Source organism: Haemaphysalis longicornis, unplaced genomic scaffold (assembly GCF_048455015.1).
Source record: "Haemaphysalis longicornis isolate Haplotype H1 unplaced genomic scaffold, Haemaphysalis longicornis Haplotype H1 scaffold_8, whole genome shotgun sequence".
NCBI lineage: Eukaryota > Metazoa > Arthropoda > Arachnida > Ixodida > Ixodidae > Haemaphysalis > Haemaphysalis longicornis.
In genome coordinates, this window is record NW_027526445.1 from 68,351,643 (window position 1) to 68,376,762 (window position 25,120).

At 48.2% G+C, this 25,120-nt stretch overlaps 1 protein-coding gene, 1 long non-coding RNA gene and 3 pseudogenes across 2 annotated transcripts; 4 read left to right on the forward strand and 1 right to left on the reverse strand.

Annotated features, from left to right (window-relative positions):
• Positions 1-1,202: 1,202 nt before the first annotated feature.
• On the forward strand, positions 1,203-1,372 carry LOC144150341 (U2 spliceosomal RNA; annotated as a pseudogene).
• Positions 1,373-5,847: 4,475 nt separating this feature from the next.
• On the forward strand, positions 5,848-6,017 carry LOC144150324 (U2 spliceosomal RNA; annotated as a pseudogene).
• Positions 6,018-10,673: 4,656 nt separating this feature from the next.
• LOC144150326 (U2 spliceosomal RNA) lies at positions 10,674-10,843 on the forward strand (annotated as a pseudogene).
• Positions 10,844-11,714: 871 nt separating this feature from the next.
• On the reverse strand, positions 11,715-18,196 carry LOC144149147 (BEN domain-containing protein 5-like). The gene is made up of 8 exons (XM_077680687.1): positions 18,058-18,196; positions 17,253-17,358; positions 16,946-17,188; positions 15,791-16,173; positions 14,523-14,661; positions 14,382-14,456; positions 12,812-12,938; positions 11,715-11,873 (listed from the first exon to the last, which is right to left on the reverse strand). The coding sequence occupies exons 4-8, from the start codon at positions 15,986-15,988 to the stop codon at positions 11,789-11,791; spliced, it is 624 nt and encodes a 207-aa protein (XP_077536813.1). The 5' UTR covers positions 15,989-16,173; positions 16,946-17,188; positions 17,253-17,358; positions 18,058-18,196; the 3' UTR covers positions 11,715-11,788.
• A 1,469-nt stretch (positions 18,197-19,665) lies between these two features.
• On the forward strand, positions 19,666-24,739 carry LOC144148660 (uncharacterized). The gene is made up of 3 exons (XR_013318014.1): positions 19,666-19,758; positions 20,070-20,159; positions 20,739-24,739. It is a non-coding gene; the product is annotated as an uncharacterized LOC144148660 (long non-coding RNA).
• Positions 24,740-25,120: the final 381 nt, after the last annotated feature.

Genomic DNA, 25,120 nt, shown 5'->3' on the forward strand with positions numbered 1-25,120 from the left:
GAGTCACCTTTAGCATCACTCGGTCCCGTCTTCGTCAGTTGGTCTTCGTGTAGGGGGGGAAACTCGTTGTGACTGATGTCTGCCGTCTCGGACGAAGCGTGCGTAGCCTGTGATCCGCCTGCTACCGAGCTGTAGAGCCGTGGTGTGTCGCAGCTCGTAGTGGCATGCGCCTGCCCACAGCGCCGGAAAGGCAGTTCGCAGGGCGTTTGATGTCCATATATACCGCATCTCTCGCACAGGACTGCAGTACAGTCCGCGCTAATGTGCCTCTCCTCCCTGCACCGGCGGCACACTCGATTAATACCCGGGTAGTCGAAGACCACACGGTGGCCTCCGACACGAAGGTAGTTGGGCACTGGGTTCTCGTCTTTCATCCTAATGGTTATGTTGCGTACACCAGTAAGGACGGTCGGCTGGCCTTTGAAGGTGCCGTGACGAATTTCGGTGACGCTTCCGTGGGGCAGGAGAGCTCGAATGAGGGTCTCGTCTGTTACGCTTGAAGGCAGGAACAAGCAGGATACACTGGTTTTTGGTGGGCCAACGGGGATCAGGGGCACGACTTGGTTTCCTAGTCGGATGTTCTTAACTGCATGAGCGTTGTAACGGCTTGTCGTGAATTCACTGTTACTTGGTAATTCTTGCCTCCCATGTGCTGGACACAATAGATCTCTTGTAAGGTGACGATGGGGGAACGCCCTTGCTTGAATGATGCCGGTACCTTCTTAGTCACTAAGATGTTATTGATTACCTGGACCAGTGTGTCGCCTATCTCTATCCAACACTTTTTAAAAACCTCTGTCGGTAGCCCATCCGGCCCCGGTGCCGAACCCGTCTTCATATTCCTGACAACCTCGTGTAGTTCTGCGTTGGTCGTGCCCCCGGAGCTACCGGTAGTGGCATTATATGTATGTGACTTGCCACATTGAGTGTGTTTGTAGTATTGAGTAGGATGGTATCTTATTGCTGTAAGTGATTGATTACAGTCCAGGCAAAGCAGTTGTCGTGTCAGTGTAAGTGGCACAGCCCCGTGAAGAAACCCTTGTTGAAACCCCCGTGATTTGTTCTCTTATCTGTGTTTTGCCGAGGATTGAATCAGACACGCGGTGGTGTTAGTTCATGATACATAAGTGTTTTCTTTGGGACATTCCCTTGAGTCAAGGGTGGCTTGAAGCCCATATATGTAAAGTGTTCACGTAGTAAATAAAGTTGTCCTTTCAGTATCTGTTCTTATCAGCTTAATATCTGATACGAGTCCTATTTGGACTCAAGATAATAAACTAATTTTTGCCACTTGGCGTCGTGAAGGGGCTTGCTCCTCCGGCTCCGCGGGTTGTCCCAGCGTTGCACTGATGCCGGGTTCGGCCCGAGACCCCCTTCGGGGGGCCTGTAAACAAACCCAAAATGAGAAAACGAGCACTTTAGGGAAATGCATTGAACGCTATGCATTGGATTTCATGTCTTCTTCAAGCGCTGAGTTCAAGTTTCTTGCATGATAGGCAGTAGGTTTCTGCAGCCTATCCGCACTGTAATGTAATGTTCTGCTGCTACTTTCGTGTGCCGCGGTGTTTTTGAAGTGCCATTCTCTTTTTTTTTCGAGCCAATAAACAGAACAGTACAGTGGCGTCCAAAACAAGTGTGTGCGTGTATTCTGGAGCCTCCTAGCAGCGCGCAAAGTACCAAAAGAAACCTCAGTAAACACTACACGACGGCCGCAGTCGTGTCTTGACAAAATGCTGTGCTAAGTCCTATACGCGAAAACGATGTCTCTCTCTCTCTCTCACACAAACACACACACACAAACGCACACAAGGGGGGGGGGAGGTCCAACGCGCGCGCGGGGTTTACAGGTCATGCAGAAAGCGCCAATGCTTGCACAACTGCCCGAGTTAATCGCTTCGTTTACGCCGCCCTTCATTTTAAGTTTTACACTGTAAACGAAGCGCTTTCAGCTCAACTTTATCGTGATCAAGAAAATCTGCTTGCCGCTGGCTACACCCGCTAATGTAATGTAACTATGCTACGTCCCGCCGTGTCTCTCAGTGTTTTTCGTGTTTTTTTTTGTTTTTTTTTTCATTGCAATCAGGGTCAGCTAGGCACCGAGGAAAGCGTGCGCGCGTACTCTGAAGCCTCCTAGCAGCGCGCAAAGTAAACACAACACTGAGCCAAGAAGACATTGCAGTGCTACCGTCTCAGGGGACGTGCGCTGCGTCTCATGTTCTCGATACGCAAACACGTACCCGCCAGCGCTCGCGCGTTCCACAGACCAAGCAAGAAACGCAAATGCTGGAGGAGTTAACTGCATAATTGTTTCGTTGATTTTGGCATTGAAGTCGCTCTCCTCTGCACAAGCAGTGGTGCGCGCACCCGTCATTTGTACAAGTGGTAAGTCGGATCTCTGTAAGTCGGATCTCTGCACTTTTGCTTCCGCCGCGACCGAGTTGTTCGAGCCGCGTCTGCCATCGTCGTTTCGTTGCAACGCGACTGCTAACACCCGGCGACAATGCAGGCCACTCGTCTACATCTTCCATCGTCGTTTCCTTGCAACGCGAGTGCTAACACCCGGCGACACTGCAGGCCGCTCGTCTATATAAGCAGCTGTCGCGCTGCGAGCCTGTTTTCACTTAGTGGTTTGCCCGCGTCCCAATCTCTGCGTTTGCATGTGCGTAAGTGTTTGCTTTGTACTATGGTGGTGTGTGATCATTATTTATGTATGGTGTGTTTTTCTGTTTCTTTTTTTGCTTTTGCCGTGTGTTTACTAGCGAGAAATGCGTGGTGCGGCTCGCTGCCGTATCTTGGGACGCGCCGCGTCTTTCCGCAATCGTGCGTAACTGTACTCGTTGAGCGAGCGCATTTCTGCTTGCGACAAGCTTTTTTGCTAATCGCTAGCGGTCGCCTGCGCGTTGAATGTACAGAGAACATACAAACGAGTGACCGCGTGCCCTGCGGTGAAGCTCGACACGTGGCGAAGGCCGCCGCGGGGCGAGTGCCGGCTGCCAATGTTTGGGCTCGCCTTGTGGCCACCGTTTTGCTCGTGTTGTGTTGCGCGTCGGAGACTAATTAGAAAGTTAATAACGCTATCGCTTCTCGGCCTTTTGGCTAATATCAAATGTGTAGTGCGGGGCCAGCAGCCGCCTCGACGGGCCGAGGAAGTACAACGCTAACACCCGCTCAGGGGCATCCACGTCTTCCATGATGCTTAACAGTGTTCTCAACGCCAGGAGCTTCCCCATTGTCTCTAAACACGGGATATCTATGCCCCCCAGACGGCTCGGAAATCTAACTGCATCCCTAGCTAGTCTTTCCGTACCATCCTCCCAGAAAAACCCAAAGACTGCCCTTGTGAGTCTCTGTGTCGTCTGGCCCTGCGGAGGCATCATCCGGGCAGCGTACAAGAACTTTGGAACTAGTATACACTTGATAAGATACACTTTTTCGTTTAGTGAAAAATGCAACCTCCACGCACACGCGCACAATACTCCCGCACCCAAACAGTCGGCACTGCACACACCACACACCGCTTGTTCAGTTTGCCTACGCTTTAACTCCATGATGAGGCGAGCTCTTCCTCGGGGACCTCTGTGCCTTTTTCTTCTTCTTTGTTGCTTCTGCCAACGTGTCGTCGCTTGACCGTGTTCGCTTTGTTTCGCTGGTTGCCGTTGCTTCCATATCTGAGTCTTCACTAAGGTGGAGTATTGAGTAGGATGGTATCTTATTGCTGTAAGTGATTGATTACAGTCCAGGCAAAGAAGTTGTCGTGTCAGTGTAAGGGGCACCAACAGACATACCCAGCTAGCATGTGTACATGACACTCGGTTCAATCCCCAACAATCCCAGTGAAACTCGGATACAACACCACTCACGGGTACTCTGACAATCGACAATGCACAAAAAAGAGTCTCATCCGGGGGGGCACCCCATATGATCTGCTCAAGTAGGCTCTGTTCTAAGATACACTTTGTTACGTAAAATAACAGGGGAAGGCGCTGGCTCACGTGCTGTCGCTTCCGGCTGGGGTCTTTAGTTCGCAGCGGTGCGGGAGGTAGTGAGTCCGAGGGCACTATCACGGTTGAGTTTGTCAGGTTCCCGTAACACCGCACCAGTTCAGGCTCTCTTTGCTGGCGGCTGAAGTTCTGACTTTGGTCCGTACATGTGGTGGGCCTCCTTGGTGAAGCCACAGCTCTCCACGCACACGCGCACAATACTCCCGCACCCAAACAGTCGGCACTGCACACACCACACACCGCTTGTTCAGTTTGCCTACACTTTAACTCCATGATGAGGCGAGCTCTTCCTCGGGGACCTCTGTGCCTTTTTCTTCTTCTTTGTTGCTTCTGCCAACGTGTCGTCGCTTGACCGTGTTCGCTTTGTTTCGCAGGTTGCCGTTGCTTCCATATCTGAGTCTTCACTAAGGTGGAGTTCTTTATCGACTCCCTCCCAGTGAGGCCACTCGGGTGAGTTGGGAGCCTTTCCGTCTGCTCTTGGGTTGGTTACTTCCTTGGGTTCCGTGGTATCTGACTGTTTGTCTTTTTCTTTTTCGGGCTGAGGTGATGCCTCGAGGGGCTTGTTTTGACTGTTGGCAGCACCTACAGCTGGGACTGAGATGCTGTCGTTGTTGGCCGTGGGCTGCTGCGAGGGCGCGCTGGGAGAGTCACCTTTAGCATCACTCGGTCCCGTCTTCGTCAGTTGGTCTTCGTGTAGGGGGGGAAACTCGTTGTGACTGATGTCTGCCGTCTCGGACGAAGCGTGCGTAGCCTGTGATCCGCCTGCTACCGAGCTGTAGAGCCGTGGTGTGTCGCAGCTCGTAGTGGCATGCGCCTGCCCACAGCGCCGGAAAGGCAGTTCGCAGGGCGTTTGATGTCCATATATACCGCATCTCTCGCACAGGACTGCAGTACAGTCCGCGCTAATGTGCCTCTCCTCCCTGCACCGGCGGCACACTCGCTTAATACCCGGGTAGTCGAAGACCACACGGTGGCCTCCGACACGAAGGTAGTTGGGCACTGGGTTCTCGTCTTTCATCCTAATGGTTATGTTGCGTACACCAGTAAGGACGCTCGGCTGGCCTTTGAAGGTGCCGTGACGAATTTCGGTGACGCTTCCGTGGGACAGGAGAGCTCGAATGAGGGTCTCGTCTGTTACGCTTGAAGGCAGGAACAAGCAGGATACACTGGTTTTTGGTGGGCCAACGGGGATCAGGGGCACGACTTGGTTTCCTAGTCGGATGTTCTTAACTGCATGAGCGTTGTAACGGCTTGTCGTGAATTCACTGTTACTTGGTAATTCTTGCCTCCCATGTGCTGGACACAATAGATCTCTTGTAAGGTGACGATGGGGGAACGCCCTTGCTTGAATGATGCCGGTACCTTCTTAGTCACTAAGATGTTATTGATTACCTGGACCAGTGTGTCGCCTATCTCTATCCAACACTTTTTAAAAACCTCTGTCGGTAGCCCATCCGGCCCCGGTGCCGAACCCGTCTTCATATTCCTGACAACCTCGTGTAGTTCTGCGTTGGTCGTGCCCCCGGAGCTACCGGTAGTGGCATTATAAGTATGTGACTTGCCACATTGAGTGTGTTTGTAGTATTGAGTAGGATGGTATCTTATTGCTGTAAGTGATTGATTACAGTCCAGGCAAAGCAGTTGTCGTGTCAGTGTAAGTGGCACAGCCCCGTGAAGAAACCCTTGTTGAAACCCCCGTGATTTGTTCTTTTATCTGTGTTTTGCGGAGGATTGAATCAGACACGCGGTGGTGTTAGTTCATAATACATAAGTGTTTTCTTTGGGACAGACCCTTGAGTCAAGGGTGGCTTGAAGCCCATATATGTAAAGTGTTCACGTAGTAAATAAAGTTGTCCTTTCAGTATCTGTTCTTATCAGCTTAATATCTGATACGAGTCCTATTTGGACTCAAGATATTAAACTAATTTTTGCCACTTGGCGTCGTGAAGGGGCTTGCTCCTCCGGCGCCGCGGGTTGTCCCAGCGTTGCACTGATGCCGGGTTCGGCCCGAGACCCCCTTCGGGGGGCCTGTAAACAAACCCAAAATGAGAAAACGAGCACTTTAGGGAAATGCATTGAACGCTATGCATTGGATTTCATGTCTTCTTCAAGCGCTGAGTTCAAGTTTCTTGCATGATAGGCAGTAGGTTTCTGCAGCCTATCCGCACTGTAATGTTATGTTCTGCTGCTACTTTCGTGTGCCGCGGTGTTTTTGAAGTGCCATTCTCTTTTTTTTCGAGCCAATAAACAGAACAGTACAGTGGCGTCCAAAACAAGTGTGTGCGTGTATTCTGGAGCCTCCTAGCAGCGCGCAAAGTACCAAAAGAAACCTCAGTAAACACTACACGACGGCCGCAGTTGTGTCTTGATAAAATGCTGTGCTAAGTCCTATACGCGAAAACGATGTCTCTCTCTCTCTCTCACAAACACACACACACACAAACGCACACAAGGGGGGGGGGGAGGTCCAACGCGCGCGCGGGGTTTACAGATCATGCAGAAAGCGCCAATGCTTGCACAACTGCCCGAGTTAGTCGCTTCGTTTACGCCGCCCTTCATTTTAAGGTTTACACTGTAAACGAAGCGCTTTCAGCTCAACTTTACCGTGATCAAGAAAATCTGCTTGCCGCTGGCTACACCCGCTAATGTAATGTAACTATGCTACGTCCCGCCGTGTCTCTGCAGTGTTTTCGTGTTTTTTTTGTTTTTTTTTTCATTGCAATCAGGGTCAGCTAGGCACCGAGGAAAGCGTGCGCGCGTACTCTGAAGCCTCCTAGCAGCGCGCAAAGTAAACACAAAACTGAGCCAAGAAGACATTGCAGTGCTACCGTCTCAGGGGACGTGCGCTGCGTCTCATGTTCTCGATACGCAAACACGTACCCGCCAGCGCTCGCGCGTTCCACAGACCAAGGAAGAAACGCAAATGCCGGAGGAGTTAACTGCATAATTGTTTCGTTGATTTTGGCATTGAAGTCGCTCTCCTCTGCACAAGCAGTGGTGCGCGCACCCGTCATGTGTACAAGTGGCGCGCGAGGCATTTTCAAAGCGCCGAAAAGAGTTGTGCCGCGCCTCCGGCAGATGGCGACAGGGTGAAGCGCACCGCTCTGCAGCCGTCCTTCGGCGTCCAGCCCTCGCCAATCGTTCCCCCGCAGTGTGTTGGCGGACGCGTAAGTCGGATCTCTGCAACGGCTGCCCCAATCGCGCCATGCAACTAGAAGAAACGCGCTCCCTGACTGTGCACTTTTGCTTCCGCCGCGACCGAGTTGTTCGAGCCGCGTCTGCCATCGTCGTTTCGTTGCAACGCGACTGCTAACACCCGGCGACAATGCAGGCCACTCGTCTACATCTTCCATCGTCGTTTCCTTGCAACGCGAGTGCTAACACCCGGCGACACTGCAGGCCGCTCGTCTACATAAGCAGCTGTCGCGCTGCGAGCCTGTTTTCACTTAGTGGTTTGCCCGCGTCCCAATCTCTGCGTTTGCATGTGCGTAAGTGTTTGCTTTGTACTATGGTGGTGTGTGATCATTATTTATGTATGGTGTGTTTTTCTGTTTCTTTTTTTGCTTTTGCCGTGTGTTTACTAGCGAGAAATGCGTGGTGCGGCTCGCTGCCGTATCTTGGGACGCGCCGCGTCTTTCCGCAATCGTGCGTAACTGTACTCGTTGAGCGAGCGCATTTCTGCTTGCGAGAAGCTTTTTTGCTAATCGCTAGCGGTCGCCTGCGCGTTGAATGTACAGAGAACATACAAACGAGTGACCGCGTGCCCTGCGGTGAAGCTCGACACGTGGCGAAGGCCGCCGCGGGGCGAGTGCCGGCTGCCAATGTTTGGGCTCGCCTTGTGGCCACCGTTTTGCTCGTGTTGTGTTGCGCGTCGGAGACTAATTAGAAAGTTAATAACGCTATCGCTTCTCGGCCTTTTGGCTAATATCAAATGTGTAGTGCGGGGCCAGCAGCCGCCTCGACGGGCCGAGGAAGTACAACGCTAACACCCGCTCAGGGGCATCCACGTCTTCCATGATGCTTAACAGTGTTCGCAACGCCAGGAGCTTCCCCATTGTCTCTAAACACGGGATATCTATGCCCCCCAGACGGCTCGGAAATCTAACTGCATCCCTAGCTAGTCTTTCCGTACCATCCTCCCAGAAAAACCCAAAGACTGCCCTTGTGAGTCTCTGTGTCGTCTGGCCCTGCGGAGGCATCATCCGGGCAGCGTACAAGAACTTTGGAACTAGTATACACTTGATAAGATACACTTTTTTGTTTAGTGAAAAATGCAACCTCCACGCACACGCGCACAATACTCCCGCACCCAAACAGTCGGCACTGCACACACCACACACCGCTTGTTCAGTTTGCCTACGCTTTAACTCCATGATGAGGCGAGCTCTTCCTCGGGGACCTCTGTGCCTTTTTCTTCTTCTTTGTTGCTTCTGCCAACGTGTCGTCGCTTGACCGTGTTCGCTTTGTTTCGCTGGTTGCCGTTGCTTCCATATCTGAGTCTTCACTAAGGTGGAGTATTGAGTAGGATGGTATCTTATTGCTGTAAGTGATTGATTACAGTCCAGGCAAAGAAGTTGTCGTGTCAGTGTAAGGGGCACCAACAGACATACCCAGCTAGCATGTGTACATGACACTCGGTTCAATCCCCAACAATCCCAGTGAAACTCGGATACAACACCACTCACGGGTACTCTGACAATCGACAATGCACAAAAAGGAGTCTCATCCGGGGGGGCACCCCATATGATCTGCTCAAGTAGGCTCTGTTCTAAGATACACTTTGTTACGTAAAATAACAGGGGAAGGCGCTAGCTCACGTGCTGTCGCTTCCGGCTGGGGTCTTTAGTTCGCAGCGGTGCGGGAGGTAGTGAGTCCGAGGGCACTATCACGGTTGAGTTTGTCAGGTTCCCGTAACACCGCACCAGTTCAGGCTCTCTTTGCTGGCGGCTGAAGTTCTGACTTTGGTCCGTACATGTGGTGGGCCTCCTCGGTGAAGCCACAGCACTCCACGCACACGCGCACAATACTCCCGCACCCAAACAGTCGGCACTGCACACACCACACACCGCTTGTTCAGTTTGCCTACACTTTAACTCCATGATGAGGCGAGCTCTTCCTCGGGGACCTCTGTGCCTTTTTCTTCTTCTTTGTTGCTTCTGCCAACGTGTCGTCGCTTGACCGTGTTCGCTTTGTTTCGCAGGTTGCCGTTGCTTCCATATCTGAGTCTTCACTAAGGTGGAGTTCTTTATCGACTTCCTCCCAGTGAGGCCACTCGGGTGAGTTGGGAGCCTTTCCGTCTGCTCTTGGGTTGGTTACTTCCTTGGGTTCCGTGGTATCTGACTGTTTGTCTTTTTCTTTTTCGGGCTGAGGTGATGCCTCGAGGGGCTTGTTTTGACTGTTGGCAGCACCTACAGCTGGGACTGAGATGCTGTCGTTGTTGGCCGTGGGCTGCTGCGAGGGCGCGCTGGGAGAGTCACCTTTAGCATCACTCGGTCCCGTCTTCGTCAGTTGGTCTTCGTGTAGGGGGGGAAACTCGTTGTGACTGATGTCTGCCGTCTCGGACGAAGCGTGCGTAGCCTGTGATCCGCCTGCTACCGAGCTGTAGAGCCGTGGTGTGTCGCAGCTCGTAGTGGCATGCGCCTGCCCACAGCGCCGGAAAGGCAGTTCGCAGGGCGTTTGATGTCCATATATACCGCATCTCTCGCACAGGACTGCAGTACAGTCCGCGCTAATGTGCCTCTCCTCCCTGCACCGGCGGCACACTCGCTTAATACCCGGGTAGTCGAAGACCACACGGTGGCCTCCGACACGAAGGTAGTTGGGCACTGGGTTCTCGTCTTTCATCCTAATGGTTATGTTGCGTACACCAGTAAGGACGGTCGGCTGGCCTTTGAAGGTGCCGTGACGAATTTCGGTGACGCTTCCGTGGGGCAGGAGAGCTCGAATGAGGGTCTCGTCTGTTACGCTTGAAGGCAGGAACAAGCAGGATACACTGGTTTTTGGTGGGCCAACGGGGATCAGGGGCACGACTTGGTTTCCTAGTCGGATGTTCTTAACTGCATGAGCGTTGTAACGGCTTGTCGTGAATTCACTGTTACTTGGTAATTCTTGCCTCCCATGTGCTGGACACAATAGATCTCTTGTAAGGTGACGATGGGGGAACGCCCTTGCTTGAATGATGCCGGTACCTTCTTAGTCACTAAGATGTTATTGATTACCTGGACCAGTGTGTCGCCTATCTCTATCCAACACTTTTTAAAAACCTCGGTCGGTAGCCCATCCGGCCCCGGTGCCGAACCCGTCTTCATATTCCTGACAACCTCGTGTAGTTCTGCGTTGGTCGTGCCCCCGGAGCTACCGGTAGTGGCATTATATGTATGTGACTTGCCACATTGAGTGTGTTTGTAGTATTGAGTAGGATGGTATCTTATTGCTGTAAGTGATTGATTACAGTCCAGGCAAAGCAGTTGTCGTGTCAGTGTAAGTGGCACAGCCCCGTGAAGAAACCCTTGTTGAAACCCCCGTGATTTGTTCTCTTATCTGTGTTTTGCCGAGGATTGAATCAGACACGCGGTGGTGTTAGTTCATGATACATAAGTGTTTTCTTTGGGACATTCCCTTGAGTCAAGGGTGGCTTGAAGCCCATATATGTAAAGTGTTCACCTAGTAAATAAAGTTGTCCTTTCAGTATCTGTTCTTATCAGCTTAATATCTGATACGAGTCCTATTTGGACTCAAGATATTAAACTAATTTTTGCCACTTGGCGTCGTGAAGGGGCTTGCTCCTCCGGCGCCGCGGGTTGTCCCAGCGTTGCACTGATGCCGGGTTCGGCCCGAGACCCCCTTCGGGGGGCCTGTAAACAAACCCAAAATGAGAAAACGAGCACTTTAGGGAAATGCATTGAACGCTATGCATTGGATTTCATGTCTTCTTCAAGCGCTGAGTTCAAGTTTCTTGCATGATAGGCAGTAGGTTTCTGCAGCCTATCCGCACTGTAATGTAATGTTCTGCTGCTACTTTCGTGTGCCGCGGTGTTTTTGAAGTGCCATTCTCTTTTTTTTCGAGCCAATAAACAGAACAGTACAGTGGCGTCCAAAACAAGTGTGTGCGTGTATTCTGGAGCCTCCTAGCAGCGCGCAAAGTACCAAAAGAAACCTCAGTAAACACTACACGACGGCCGCAGTCGTGTCTTGACAAAATGCTGTGCTAAGTCCTATACGCGAAAACGATGTCTCTCTCTCTCTCACACACAAACACGCACACACAAACGCACACAAGGGGGGGGGGAGGTCCAACGCGCGCGCGGGGTTTACAGGTCATGCAGAAACCCAGCCGAAAAAAACCATTGGCCAACCAATTGGCCAACCAAATGGCCAGCCAATTGGTCAGCCAAATGGTCTCCCAATTGGCCGGCCAATGGTGTTTTAGGCACCCATTGGCCGACCAATTGGCCAACCCATTGGCCGACCTATTGGCCAACCCATTGGCCGACCAATTGGCCGACCCATTGGCCGACCTATTGGATCCCAATAGGTCACCCAATGGGTCCCCTAATGGGTCACCCAATGGGTCACCCAATGGGTCCTTCCTTTTCATGGCTTCAAATAGCCCTTCGTTACCTCCACTTGGCTGCCAACCAAATGTAGCATTCCAACCCTTTGGCTAGGTCTGTGCGTGTGCAGTGCCTTTTTCGTTGAACCCTGAAAAATGACAGCAAACTTACTGCACAATGAACATTTTATTTTCTAGACTAGTACTCCTCCGATGAATAAGCCAATTGCCCGGCCTAATCATCCTCGCAATGAGTCGGCTGTCCTGTCCCGTCACCATCTTCATGGTCACGTGGCAGTTCTCCCCTGCTGCCAGCTTCCCTGTGCGATGTAAGAATAGTAAAAAAAAGTTTGTTAGAAGTTGTCAAACAACCAGCAAAAACCGTTTCCTGCTGCTTTAGAGATTATTGCTAGGTATGCTAAGCAAGGGGTAAACAGGCTACCCAAAGTGCATTTAAATGCTCACTGTGCCAAACCATTTCTCATTTCTTGACTGTTGGCACTTGCCATACATAAAAATTATATTGCAGTCAATCGCGATGTTTTCTACAGATGTCGCGCGACTTTATTTTCCACAGGGCCTCCCTAAAGAGACAGTAAAGGATGAATAAATCTTTGTTTTTACTGAAAGCTCAGACGTTTCGCAGCTCTCTTGGCTTTTGTTTGACGAGCAACAATGCATTAGTCACTGAGAAATAAGCAAACAAATCTGGCATTTTCCCTCCCCCGCTTCCCTTTCATTTTTTTGTGATGTAGTTGTTGCGTAACAAAGAGCAGCATATAAAAGCTGTAGTATGCATTTTTTAGATACGTTGAGCTCATTTAAGGTTTTGAGTGGCGCTTATTTCACGAGCTCAACAACTTCAGAACAGTTTATTCGAAGAAAAGCACATTTACAGATGCTTCTCCAATCAGCTCTTGCCGTTCTCAACTTATGTGACATCACAAGCCATAGTACCCGAAAATGTTGGGGCATTGTCGCCTGTTTTCCTGTTTCTGGCATTTTCTGCCTTATTCAACACCTGCCGGTTGCGAGAATGGCGTGTTTAGATTCTCAGCACTGTAATCTATTGATGCAAGTCAACTTGTTTTTACCCTTTAGTGTCTCTTTAAAAATACAGCTCAAGAGAAATGGCAGTCCACAAAGCTTGTGAAGGTTCCATAAAAACTAGCAATGTCCCACTTTTCATTGTGGTCTCTCTTTTGTGCTCATCATGAATTTTTCCACAAAATTAATCTCGATAGCCCATTCAGCATACCTTTTTGCCATCTTCTCGTTGTCGGCAAGCTTCTCAATGATGTATTTGTTGACGTTTTTCACCGCCAGGTCGAACAACTCACTCCCCGGGAGAGTTCCCTTTCTCTTGAGGCGCTCCATATAGCAGTCTGCATTTTACAGAGATAAAGTAAGTCACAATTAGATAGCAAACAAGGATGTTTCCTTTTAAACATATTCTTCGCAAAATGTGACTGCAGTAATGCAGCATTTCACAGTGCACACTGCTAGTATGGTTGTAAAATTTGAGTATAGCATATACCTTTTGTTGCAACTTGCAATGCATATTCATTTGCGCACAAAAGTTCACCCAAACAGACACAAGTCTCTTGTTTGGCTGTAAATTAGAATTGACAGTCAACTGCAGAAAAACTTTGACCTCTGAAACTATTTTCATCTATACTGTGCCTAAAAAAACTCAAAGATACAAAATATGAAAGCTGAATTATGTGCACGCATACCACAAGCCGCCCACAAATATCATCAATTTTGAAGCTGAAACTGAGAACAGTGGCCATAATGGCAAGACTGAAGCGACTTAGAAGCAGTCTTGGGCACTTCATCCTTTGTGGGGTTGAACGCGCTGCAGCAATGCAGGCGATGAGGCGCGCCGTAGTGGAGGGCTCCTGATTAATTTCGACCGCCTGGGGATCTTTAACGCGCACCTAAAACTCGAACACACAGGCGTTTTTGCTTTCTGCCTCCATCAGAAAAGCGGCCGCCGCGGCTGCTCAGTACTGCAATGCCATAGCCACTGAGCCACTGCGGTGGCAACCAGTTAATAGTAATGCGTTATCGGTCACTAGTTACTCTTTTCTGCAACTTGCAACTGTAACACTGTCACGTTTTTACACGATCACTGTAACACGAAATACCGTTAAGTGACTTTCTTTTTTTATAAAAACCAATCCAACAGCAACGCTCGTTAAAGGCTGACAGCAGTTTACGATTTCCTCTCTTTAGGACTTTCTTTTTTCCCATATCCTCTCTGCCTTTCACATTTTTGGCACACTTTAGTTTAGGAGAAGTCACTAAGAGGGTTATCTTTCCTGCAGAATACCGAGGTTGGTTCGGTCTTTGAGGTTATTTAATTTTCATACTTTTATTTTTAAAAACTTTGGAGCTATTTTAAACTATTTTAATTCGCACCAATTAAGTCATCTCACAGGCCTACCACTCATTTGCCAGTTGACGTAGTGGTATCTACTGCACGTAAAAAAAGGCAAAATGTTCGTTTAGCTGACCTTTAACAAAAGCTTTATGAAGTGTAATAGCTGCAAGCATTGAAAATTATAGCAAAGTTAAGTTCAATGGTCCTACAAAGTTAAACCTCAAACATTTGGTAACCTGTGCAAGAAAGAGGAAACCGGCTTTTTCTGAGAAACTTAGGCCCTGTGAAAATCACCATAATCTGCCTATTTAGGTTTACTGCTGGATGAAGGCCTGGCTACAAATGAAGCTCGTACCATGCGGGATGACTATACTATCGGGAGCAAGCAGTGTAGCATTTCACAAGCTGTCAGAGAAGTTATAATTCTTGTCAGTGCACTTACCGCGCAACACTTCCACCTTTTTTGGAGTGAGTGCGTCTTTCCTGGGGCGACCTGGGAAGCGAGGGCTGTGTTTGCCTAAAAAAGTGAAGTGATAATGTTCAGATCAAGGTGACAAAATGAACACCACAAACAGCCCCTTACCAAAAAGAGACCGGTTTAACAAAGTTGATGGCTCCCAGATCGCCACCAGAAGCTCCTTCACGTAGAGGGAGTCTTTCGGCTGCCTTTCGATACGGGTCCACACTTCCCGCCGAATTTTGACACCCTGCCCTATGTCAACCTAAAAGGAGTATAACAAACCACAAGAACATGTCAGTCTGCACGAAAATCAAGACAAGTTAAATTCACAAACAAATGCAAAAAACTTGCCGCTGAACACACACAACACGTGCACAGCATGCGTTCAAATGAAGGCCTCGCAAGCTACACTGATCATGAAAAAAATTTATGGTGGTTGACACTACACAAGACAACCGCGATTCACAAAGGTGGCTGTGCTTCCCAAATTTTTACTAATATAAGCTCATCTTTATTTCACCTGTTCTATACCTACAGCATTACATAAAATCCTCTTAAGATGCTTTTGCCAGCTCCAACCCTTTGCAAGTTGAGCCCCATACATTTCGTTCCCCATCCCTCCACCTTGTTTCCTGGAACTAAACTTGTTAGTTGTGTGGCTTACATGGCTCCCGAGAAATTTTCGAAGCGTGGACATTTTTAGAACAAGGGGAAGGGGGGTCGGGAGATGTGAAATTTAATAATTTTTTTTCACACCAATTGAAAAACTTTGGTAGAATGCTGCATATTGCAGTGCTGCAAAAAAAATTTTTTTAAAATTAAAAAAAGCACTTATGTGGAGTGGGGAGGTCATTTAAACACCAGGCCTTCGGACATATGTACAGCCTCAGTTTAAACCCTGCAAAGAATTGAGGGCCCTAAAACAGAAGGATGATATTAGGGTGACCTGAATGCCAGTGCACATAGGAGCCTAGGGAAACACCACTGCACCTCCCCGTATAAGCTATGCGAATTTTGACACTCCAGTTTGCAAAGCCAACATGCAGTATCCCTTTCTGCACTGCCAAACTCTTGATCTGCTAAGCTATAAAATAGTGTTTTTCCACATTCTGATATTGAAGCTGTGCGTAGGGGCACACTTGTGCACCCTCAGCACCCAGTCACACTAGCCCAGTTCAGTGTTGCCATCAGTCTGGCATGTGTGATTTAGTAACCGGTTGCCCATCCCCTCCCCTATCCGCCTCTTCCCACACCAGCAACCTATAGTCCTGTCACAAACCAAATTCATCAATCAATCAAACCACTCAAATTGTGATGACAACACGCAATTAAAAAGTTTAGCGATAACCAATACCAACTCTGAAATTCTAATCCCTCAATCTCCAACTCACCAGGTCTTCCATGGGCACACCAGGGTCATGTTGCACATTCCCACTGCTCCTTGATAGAACAGCAGGCTGTGGAGGAGCTTGTGACGGAAGGGCAGAGGGAGGCAAAGGCCGAGGGAGGGAAGGGCAGCTGGAGGTGGAAGGAGGGTTGAATGGAGGGCAGGCTGAGGTGGATGGGTGGGCAGGGGGAGGGGAAGGCATGTGGAGGGAAGTGCAAGCCGAGGTAGAGGGACGGGCAGGCAGAGGAGAGGGCAGGTTGAGGACAGGGCAGGTGGAGGTAGAGGGACGGACAAGGGCAGGTGGAAATGGCCCTGTAGCTGCGCTGGCAGGCTGGCAGGGCTCAGTGGGGGACCGAGGGGGGCGCTCTTTCTCTTCTAGCCTTCCATCTGAAAAAAAAAATGATACCCCTGTCACACGGGCACTTTGAATCACAATTGAGTCGATCCGACCGGGCTCAATCCGGATCGGGTGCTGCTACACGGCAGTTTCAATGGCAATAGATTTCGATCCAGCTCGAACTCAATCCCTGTTCCCAAAGCACGATTGAGATTCTCGAGCGCGATCAGAGGAAACTGGTGATACTCTCGTCCCCACTGAGCAATGGCACAGAAGGTGACAACTTTAACGCCACAAATTGTATCAAATAACTTTACCCAAGTAAATGCGCGATCAGATTTATATAGTTACGCAAACCTACGACTGCGTAAAGTTACCAGGCGGCAGCCACGAAATACATTTTTGGCGGCCTCTGGCGTACGCGAGAGCAACTGAAGCAACTTCTCACTCAGGATTGAGACGTGCCAAGTAGCAGCGCCGATGCGTCAAGCGCGCTGGAAAATTAGATCGCAATTCACTTCAATCGCGATTGAAAGTGCCCGTGTAACAGGGGTATAAAATAGAAATAAAAAGAAAATGAAGCCCGCAAGAACCAAAAATTATTTTTTCTGTATGCAGGAGTTGCTACAAATAAATTTTCCTGTTAGCCAATGCAGAAAAATGAATTTCCATGTCAGCCACAACATAATTTCAGGGGAAATTTCTCATATAAACTATCCATATAGAGGCTTTCCATATGAGCAATCATACTAGCACATATTCCAACTTCCACATGTAAACTTGGCCAGCGTTTTCTTCTGAAGTAAAAAAAAAAGGTGATACCTGCACTCCTGCGGCTCCCAAACCTGGCAATCACAGCCCGTTGCAGGCCCTTGTTCAATGCTGCAAGTTCGGCAATCTCTTCTTCTTTTTTTCCAGCTTTCTTTCTAGCTCTGCAATAGTGTCTTCTGCAGCCCGTAGTTTCTTCCGTACAGGCTCGTCCGCATCGTTGGCCAGGGCGCTTTTTTTTCTTTTAATGATGTTCAAGATTTCCGCCTTCCGGGTCTCCCGCTTGCCTTTTGGCGGCTACAAAGCAAATGCACAGGTGTTAGTCAAACAGTTATGATATTGCTATTTTAAAGCTACTTACCTCCTCCACAACATCCTCGTCATCTGTGTCCTCATCATATGCATAACTTCTTTTTACGCGGAGGCGCTTTTCTCCTTGCAGTTTTTTTTTAGGTGTTCCTCAGACTCTAAAAGTGGCAGATGCAGGTGCATGTATTAGTGAATGCATGCACATAAGGTCAATATACGTACAGCAAAGAAAATTGTGCATACACACAAACCATTATAGGTTTCAGCAAGTGTTCTGATAAGAGATGTTGGAACGGGGCAGGTGCCGAAATGTTTCGGTATACATTGACAAGCATTAACACAAATCATGAACCATTCCACTCGATGCAGATGGACAACAAGCGAAATAGCCACACCCATAAATTTGTTTTACAAGTGAGGGTACCAGTAAATTTTGCACGTTAGCGTTCGCGGCGGTCATCTGGGAAAAACACAAACACATCGCAAAAAAAAATTTTATTCTTATGCATAATTCCTAGAGACTTAATTTCTATTAAACAAGCGCGCGATCGACTGCACAGCGTTCGCGAGACAGCCTAGTGTTGATCCGTGATGCGGTGCAATTTTTTTTTTTTCATATAAGCATGGGCAGGGGCCAAGATATGCTGTACAGCTGGCGGGGCAGAATTTTTCGCGTGATAAATAATGTAAAACATGCACAGTGACGTGCACGTGCTGCTAGTCGGCTACTTGCGCGCGTAACTGGGTGCCAGCCGAGCATGCATGCAGGCACGGAATCATGAACTTATACGTCACCAGCTTTTCCATCGAAATAATGTCATTATACTTCAGCAGGCAGGTCTATGTGCAAGACTTACCTGCTAAAAGCAGCACTCTTGCACGGTAGAAGTCTGTCGCGCCGTTTTCATCTGTCCAGCTCACCAGGAGCGGAGTCACTGGAAAATCTTCTGTATCTTTGGGGGCAAAATCTTTTATGTCAGTAATACTGACTACGGCACACGTCCGATCGTCCACATATCGGACGTACGCGTGGGTTATCATTTCTGCACGTGAAGCTGCACACAACGACAAAGACGGCCTCACAGCCTCACAATCAAGCATCCGACCATGAGTTAAGGCCGACAAGGCATCAACGGCGTGACGGTAGTACAGCACATATTTGTTTTAAACGTGTGTAAAGCAAAACAAAAATGCTTTATATATTTATATATAGAAGTATTTAATAAGTAGCTTTTATTAAATATGCGTCCTTTTTTCGTGGGTTGAAGTGAATACACGTCTACTGCGTCTACTTACTAGCAGCGCCTCCAAGGAAAGGCAACGCAAGCAACGCCAGGATCACGCATGGGATCACGCCGCAACCGCTAGGCTAGCCCAGCCCTGTGCCCAGCCGGACGTGGAAAGAAAAAGTTCGGCTTATGAGTTGAGTCAAGCGTGGCATTAGAACCTTCGGTTGGCGAAGCTGTTCGTGCTCAGAAATGGGTAGCCCAAAAAAGCGCAGAAAGCGAGGCACGTACAAAAATTACCTCAACCCTGGCGCGGAATTCAAAATTCCGAGGTCGACTCTTGATTCACAGGCCCGCCGCGAACGCCATGAGGATGCGAGCGACGTGGTAAGTCCTGTTCATTTTCTTGCACAGTTTCATTCGTGAATGGCCGTGTAGTTTCAGCTACATTGACTTAATTCGCACGTATACATGTGCAGGAACAATACGAATGCGACTCGGACGACACGGACCAACTAAACGTGGGCTCGGACGGTGCCCTGGCAGGCCGCGAACACCGTGAGGATGCGAGCGACGTGGTAAGTCCTGTTCATTTTCTTGCACAGTTTCATTCGTGAATGGCCGTGTAGTTTCAGCTACATTGCCTTAATTCGCACGTATACATGTGCAGGAACAGTACGAATGCGACTCGGATGACACGGACCAACTAAACGTGGGCTCGGACGGTGCCCTGGCAGGCCGCGAACACCATGAGGATGCGAGCGACGTGGTAAGTCCTGTTCATTTTCTTGCACAGTTTCATTCGTGAATGGCCGTGTAGTTTCAGCTACATTGACTTAATTCGCACGTATACATGTGCAGGAACAATACGAATGCGACTCGGTCGACACGGACCAACTAAACGTGGGCTCGGATGGTGCCGTGGCAGGCCGCGAACACCGTGAGGATGCGAGCGACGTGGTAAGTCGTGTTCATTTCCTTTCACAGTTTCATTCGTGAATGGCCGTGTAGTTTTTGCTGCATGACTTAATTCGCTTGTATACATGTGCGCAGGAACAATACGAATGCGACTCGGACGACTCGGACCAACGAAACGTGGGCTCGGACGGTGCCCTAGCAGACAATCTTGCGGCGGAGATTGAGACAAGCGTAAGCTTTATATGCATTTAATGATTTAACTACCTGAACTAAAAAGTGCAGCAAAATGGTATGGTGTGTCATGGTTCTTGCCGTTCGTAGGACGCCGAGAGTTCATGCGAACCCAACTGCGAGCCGCCTACATCAGCGGACTTGTCGACCGTGGCCGGTGGTACGTCGGATGCAGAACCGAATGTACGTACTCAGTTTGGGTGATTTTTAATTTTTTTCCTATTCTGCAAGCGGGGTACTGAGGTCGACGTGTACGTATGAGAGGCAGCTGTGCATAAATTATAGCGGCTACCTCAAGTAGTATAAATAATGCTTAAAGTTCGAAAAGCCTTAAAATAAACCTATTTTTAGAAGATTCGTTTGTAAAATCAGTTCTGTATAAAAACAATGTAGAATGTGTATTGCCGTAGGAGAATTTTTATGCCCTTTTTTTTTTGTGCCATATCTGAAGGGTTTTTGGGCTTCACACACGTGCGTTGTTATATTTGTCACAGGACTTTGAAGGGGATTACGAGTACTCGGACTACAGCTTCTCATGCAGTGCCTGCAGCAGCTCCAGTGATGATGAGAGAAGTGACACCTCGGTAAGCCCTTCTATGCTGTGAACCCGTCATGGTGGCTCAGTGGCTACGGCATTGCTCTGCTAAGCACAAGTTCATGGGATCGAAACCCAGCTGCGGTAGCCACTTTTATGATGGAGGCGAAAAGCAAAAATGCTCGTGTGTTCGACATTTCGTTGCACGTTAAAGATCCCCAGGTGATGAGCCCTCCACTACGGCATGCCTCATCACCTTCGTTGCGTCGGCGCGTTAAACCCCACAATCAATCAACCTTCCATGCTGTGAATATTAAATCTTAATTAGCTACAGTTGCACACTGGCTGGAGTATCACTCTCCGGTGTACAAGCTTAGTTGAAGGGTGGAAGTATTAATTTATAATGCTAGGAGCTGGTGCAGTCAATATAGCGTCATAAATAGCCACATTTCTGGCAGCAGCAGTTCTGCCATCTTTTTGTATGCCCCGTTCAACTATTTCCACCTGTCTGTACACCAATAAACTGGTATTTACACTTGGGATTTTTTTTTTCTTACATGGTCGTACAGTTTGTTGTTTGTCATCATAGCCTTGAAAATAATGCCTCATCACTGTTGTCTTTGTGCAGGAGCCTGATCCCAACCAGCCGGGCAGTGGTACAACACATCACCCTGAGATTGCTGGTCTTTTTAAAGAGGTCCTGTCTAGGAAGCTGGTGGTTTTGAAAGGAGACATCCTACTCATGGTTCTGAAGTACGCTCTGCGGATGAATTTGTCATTCACAGGCCTAGCAAGCCTTGTGGACATGATCAACTCATTTTTCGATAGTCCTGTTCTTCCCCGTTCTAAATATTTTGTTAATAAGTTGTTAGGTTGCCAAGGGACCCAGATGACATTTCATTTCTTTTGCCCTGAGTGCATGATTTACGTTGGTGAGGGTGGACCAGGAGTATCACTGCAGTGTCCTGAATGTAAGAGGGTGTGTGGATCGTCTCCACTTTGCGATGCACCTTTTTTTGTGCTTTTTGATATTCCCTCACAACTTCAGAAGCTCCTCAAGGGCTGTGAGTTTCTGGATTTGACAGAGCCCCTCGAGTTCAATGGCACTTTGAGCGACATGAAGGATGGGAGCATGTACCGAGACTTCGTGACTGCAACAAGAAAAGCCGGCCACAGGATAAGCTTTTCGTGGAACACAGATGGCACCCCCGTTTTCAGATCGAGTCGCACATCTATTTGGCCAATCCAGCTTGTCGTGAATGAACTTCCCGTACCCGAAAGAATGAGGAAGCTTGTTTTGGCTGGTCTCTGGTTCGGGAAGGAAAAGCCCCATATGGGCATCTTCCAAGCACCACTTGTCGAGACGATGCATTCTCTGGCAGACGAGGGATTTCTGCTTCACCACAAGGGGAAAGAGAAACTCTTCAGGGGATTTTGCATTTGCTGTGCCGTAGACTCAGTTGCAAGAGCACCCATGCAGGGCATGAAACAGTTTAACGCGTACTATGGGTGTAACTGGTGCTTGCACCCAGGTGACACACTAGGGGGTAAGGTGGTAAAGTACCCCGTTGAACAAAATGCTGTTGAGAGGAGCGAGAAGCAGATGGTAGAAGACATGGAGAAGGCAGCCATGCAAGATAAGCCTAAGCCGTTTAATGGTGTAATTGCCGTCTCTCCACTGATCAACATGCCACAATTTCATATAGTGTGGAGCTTTGTTCCGGACTATATGCATTGTGTGCTGTTGGGAGTGGTGCGCCAGTTTTTAGAGTTGTGGCTTGAATCAGCCGGAAAGACGTTCTATGTCGGGCGTAGCCAGCAGGCCATTGATAGCAGGTTAATGGCTGTTTCACCACCAAAAGATGTAAGGAGAGCCCCAAGGCCCACCAAGGAGAAGCGCTTTTGGAAAGCAAAAGAGTGTGAAAATTGGCTGCTTTTTTACAGCTTGCCAGTACTGGATGGCATTTTGGATCGGCAGTATTTGCAGCACTGGGCCTGTCTGGTGGAGGCTCTGCATATTATGCTGGAGCCCAGGGTGTCATTCACTGACCTTGCTGTTGCAGAGGGCCTCCTTTTGGACTTCCATGGCAATGCTGAAGTGCTGTATGGACCTGAGTGCATGACGTACAACATGCACCAGCTGCTCCATCTCGGCAAAAGCGTGCGCCATTGGGGTCCACTGTGGGCGCACTCAGCATTTCCTTTCGAGGCGGGTAATGGCACCCTGAAGGCAGCCGTGAAAGCTTCCAATGGCATTGCTAGTCAGATAGGCCGGATGCTGCAAATAGACACTGTTGTGGAACAGTGTGCTGAGCTTAGCACGAACCAAAATGCCCTCGAGTACTGTGCATCACTAACTAAGACGTTAACCAAAAAGGCCATTTCCACTTCTGAGGGGGTGCATTTCTTGGGCAGGGGCAGCCCGTTCATGGCTCCTGACTGTACTGTCAGAAATGTGGAGCTTGTGTCGGGAAGTTGTACTGAATTCAACCGTATCTGCTTTAATGGTAGCATAATCACCAAGAGAGTCTATGCCCAGGGCAAGAGAAACAACAGCTCTGTTGTGCAGCTTGTCGATGGCACATTTGCTGTTGTCGAAAACATTGTCCTAAACAATGGCTCCGGTTTTTTGCTTGTACATCGACTGAAATGTAGAAAGCTGAGGTTTCCTTCTGTTGAAATGAAGCACGTGCTGCAAGTAGTTTACATTTGTAATTACATGGAGGTAGTGCTGTTGTCTTCTGTTCACACTCTTGGCATTTTCATGGAATTGAACAGCAAGTTCGTGTGTCCAATTCCTAGTTCTTACACCCTTTAACTGGCACAGTTCAATTAAAATTTTGGTGTTGAACATGCCAAAGCTACACATGGGCTAAGAGGCACACCGTAGTGGAGGGCTCCGGATTAATTTTAACCACCTGGGGACCTTTAACGTGCGCAGAAATCTTGGAGCACGAGAGTGTTTTTGCTCTTCGCCTTCATCAGAAAAGTGGCCGCCGCGGCCGGGAATCGATCTTGTGACCTTGTGCTCAGCAGCGCAACGCCATAGCCACTGAGCCACCGCAGTGGGTAGTGGTGCGACTCATAATTTTGATTTACATGCTGCCATCCTTCTATAAAAGTAGTGTGCTAAGGTGTCATTGAACTAAAGCAGTAGGCAATCGAGGGGTCTTCTGCTGTTATCATGCGTGTGGTTGTGTCCACTTCAGGATGAAACCCTCTCCCAAAAGTCTTCAGCCACATCTCTGAAGTGCTGGCCGAATCCATTTTTTGTGAAATTTCCGTAGTGCATCCCTCCATTGAATCCTTGGCAGGCCTCTCTTGCATTTACAATCTATTGGGAGCCACTACTCTGTCAAACGGGTTGTCCATGCGCATGACATGACCTGCCCATGTCCATTTTCCTTACTTAATTTCAGCTAGAACGTCTTCCACATAAGTGTGTTTGAAGGGACACTAAAGGCTAAATGAAGTTTTGTTTTTACTGAAAGATCATACGTTGCGTAGCTCTCTTGGCTTTTGTTCGATGAGCAACGATGTGTTACTTGCTGAGAAATAAGCCAACAAATCTGGCATTTTCCCTCCCCCGCTTTCCTTTCATGTTTTCGTGACGTATCTGTTGCGTTGCAAAGAGCAGCATATAAAAGCTGTAGTATGCATTTTTTAGATACGTTGAGCTCATTTAAGGTGCGTTTATTTCACGTGCTCAAAAACTTCACAACAGTTTATTCGAAGAAAAACACTTTTATAGATGCTCCTCCAGCAAGCTCTCGCCGTTCTCAACTTTTGTGACGTCACGAACCGTAGTACCCAAAAGTGTGCGGGGCTTCGTCGCCTGTTTTCACGTTTTTGGCATTTTCAGCCTTATTTAACATCTGCCGGTTGTGAAAATGGTATTTTTAGATTCTCTGCACGGTAATTTATCGAAGCAGGCAAACTTGCGTTTACCCTTTAATGTCCCTTTTATCCACACAGCAGTTTCCTTGTCCCTCAGCGTGACTCCTAGCATTCTTCTTTCCATAGTCCGTTGGGCTGATATGTTTCCTTTCTAGTCATTTAGTGAACCCCCACAGTGTGTTGCTGTAATTTCATACTATGTAGAAAACATTTGTTTTTTTCACTATGTTGCTGTAATTTCATACAATGCACATTGCATTACACAGGTCATTAGTTCACTACAAAACGTTGTGGTTCTCTTCCACCACTTATATTTGCTGTGGTCATTGTAGAGAGCTTGTGAAATGGTTTCTTTTTTCATATGTAATTTTAAATTGTGTTTTAATCAAGGAATCTATAGATGGTTTATATACTCTGTTTCATTGTGGGTATGTGCAATTCTTACACCAACTTATCCTGTTTGTTTTGCATTGGCTATGTAGAAAGTGTACCCTGGGTCTATAGTGATATGGTTTACATGAGGTTGTATCATTTAAAGTGTATGTACAGTGCCCTAGAGCTTTTCCTTCTTTCTGAATTTTGTTGCAGGAGTAGTTCAAACATATTTGTGCACTAATTGCAATGTTGTGTGTGGTTCATTGGGAACATTTGTAAATAATCATGCATTTGTAAATAGTTCTGTATTGTAATCATATGTAAATAATTGATGTAAAAATGAATAAACTGATTATTAATAAGCTTTTTTGCTTTTATAAATTTCTTGCACACATCCCTGACAGTAACCGAGAGGTTATCACAAAATATCCTAGGAAATAAGCTTTAGTTTTGATAGTTGAGTGTCTTCAATTCAAGAAGCTCACCACTTAATGGCTCAATACAAGATATGGTTCCAATGGGATCGCAATACTAGAACTGATATTTAATGGGTTTTGATCAGGGAGCACATGTGTGCAGTGCAGTCACTGATATTGATTTTCCAGATGAGGTCACAGTAGTGCATTTCTTTGGTCTTTTAATTGGTATTGCCCAATTGCAGCTCTAGCTTTCATTTGCCCATACAATTTATGTAGTGAAAGCAGTTACAGACTGCTACCACCGCAGAACTTCTCTGGG

Coding starts and splice junctions, on each gene's coding strand:
- LOC144149147 (XM_077680687.1), bottom strand. CDS start 15,988: ATGCCTTCCCCTCCCCCTGCCCACCCATCCACCTCAGCCTGCCCTCCA. Junction 12,939..14,381: donor AAAGGTGGAAGTGTTGCGCG/GTAAGTGCACTG, acceptor TGTAAAATGCAG/ACTGCTATATGGAGCGCCTC. Junction 11,874..12,811: donor AACGAGAAGATGGCAAAAAG/GTATGCTGAATG, acceptor TACATCGCACAG/GGAAGCTGGCAGCAGGGGAG.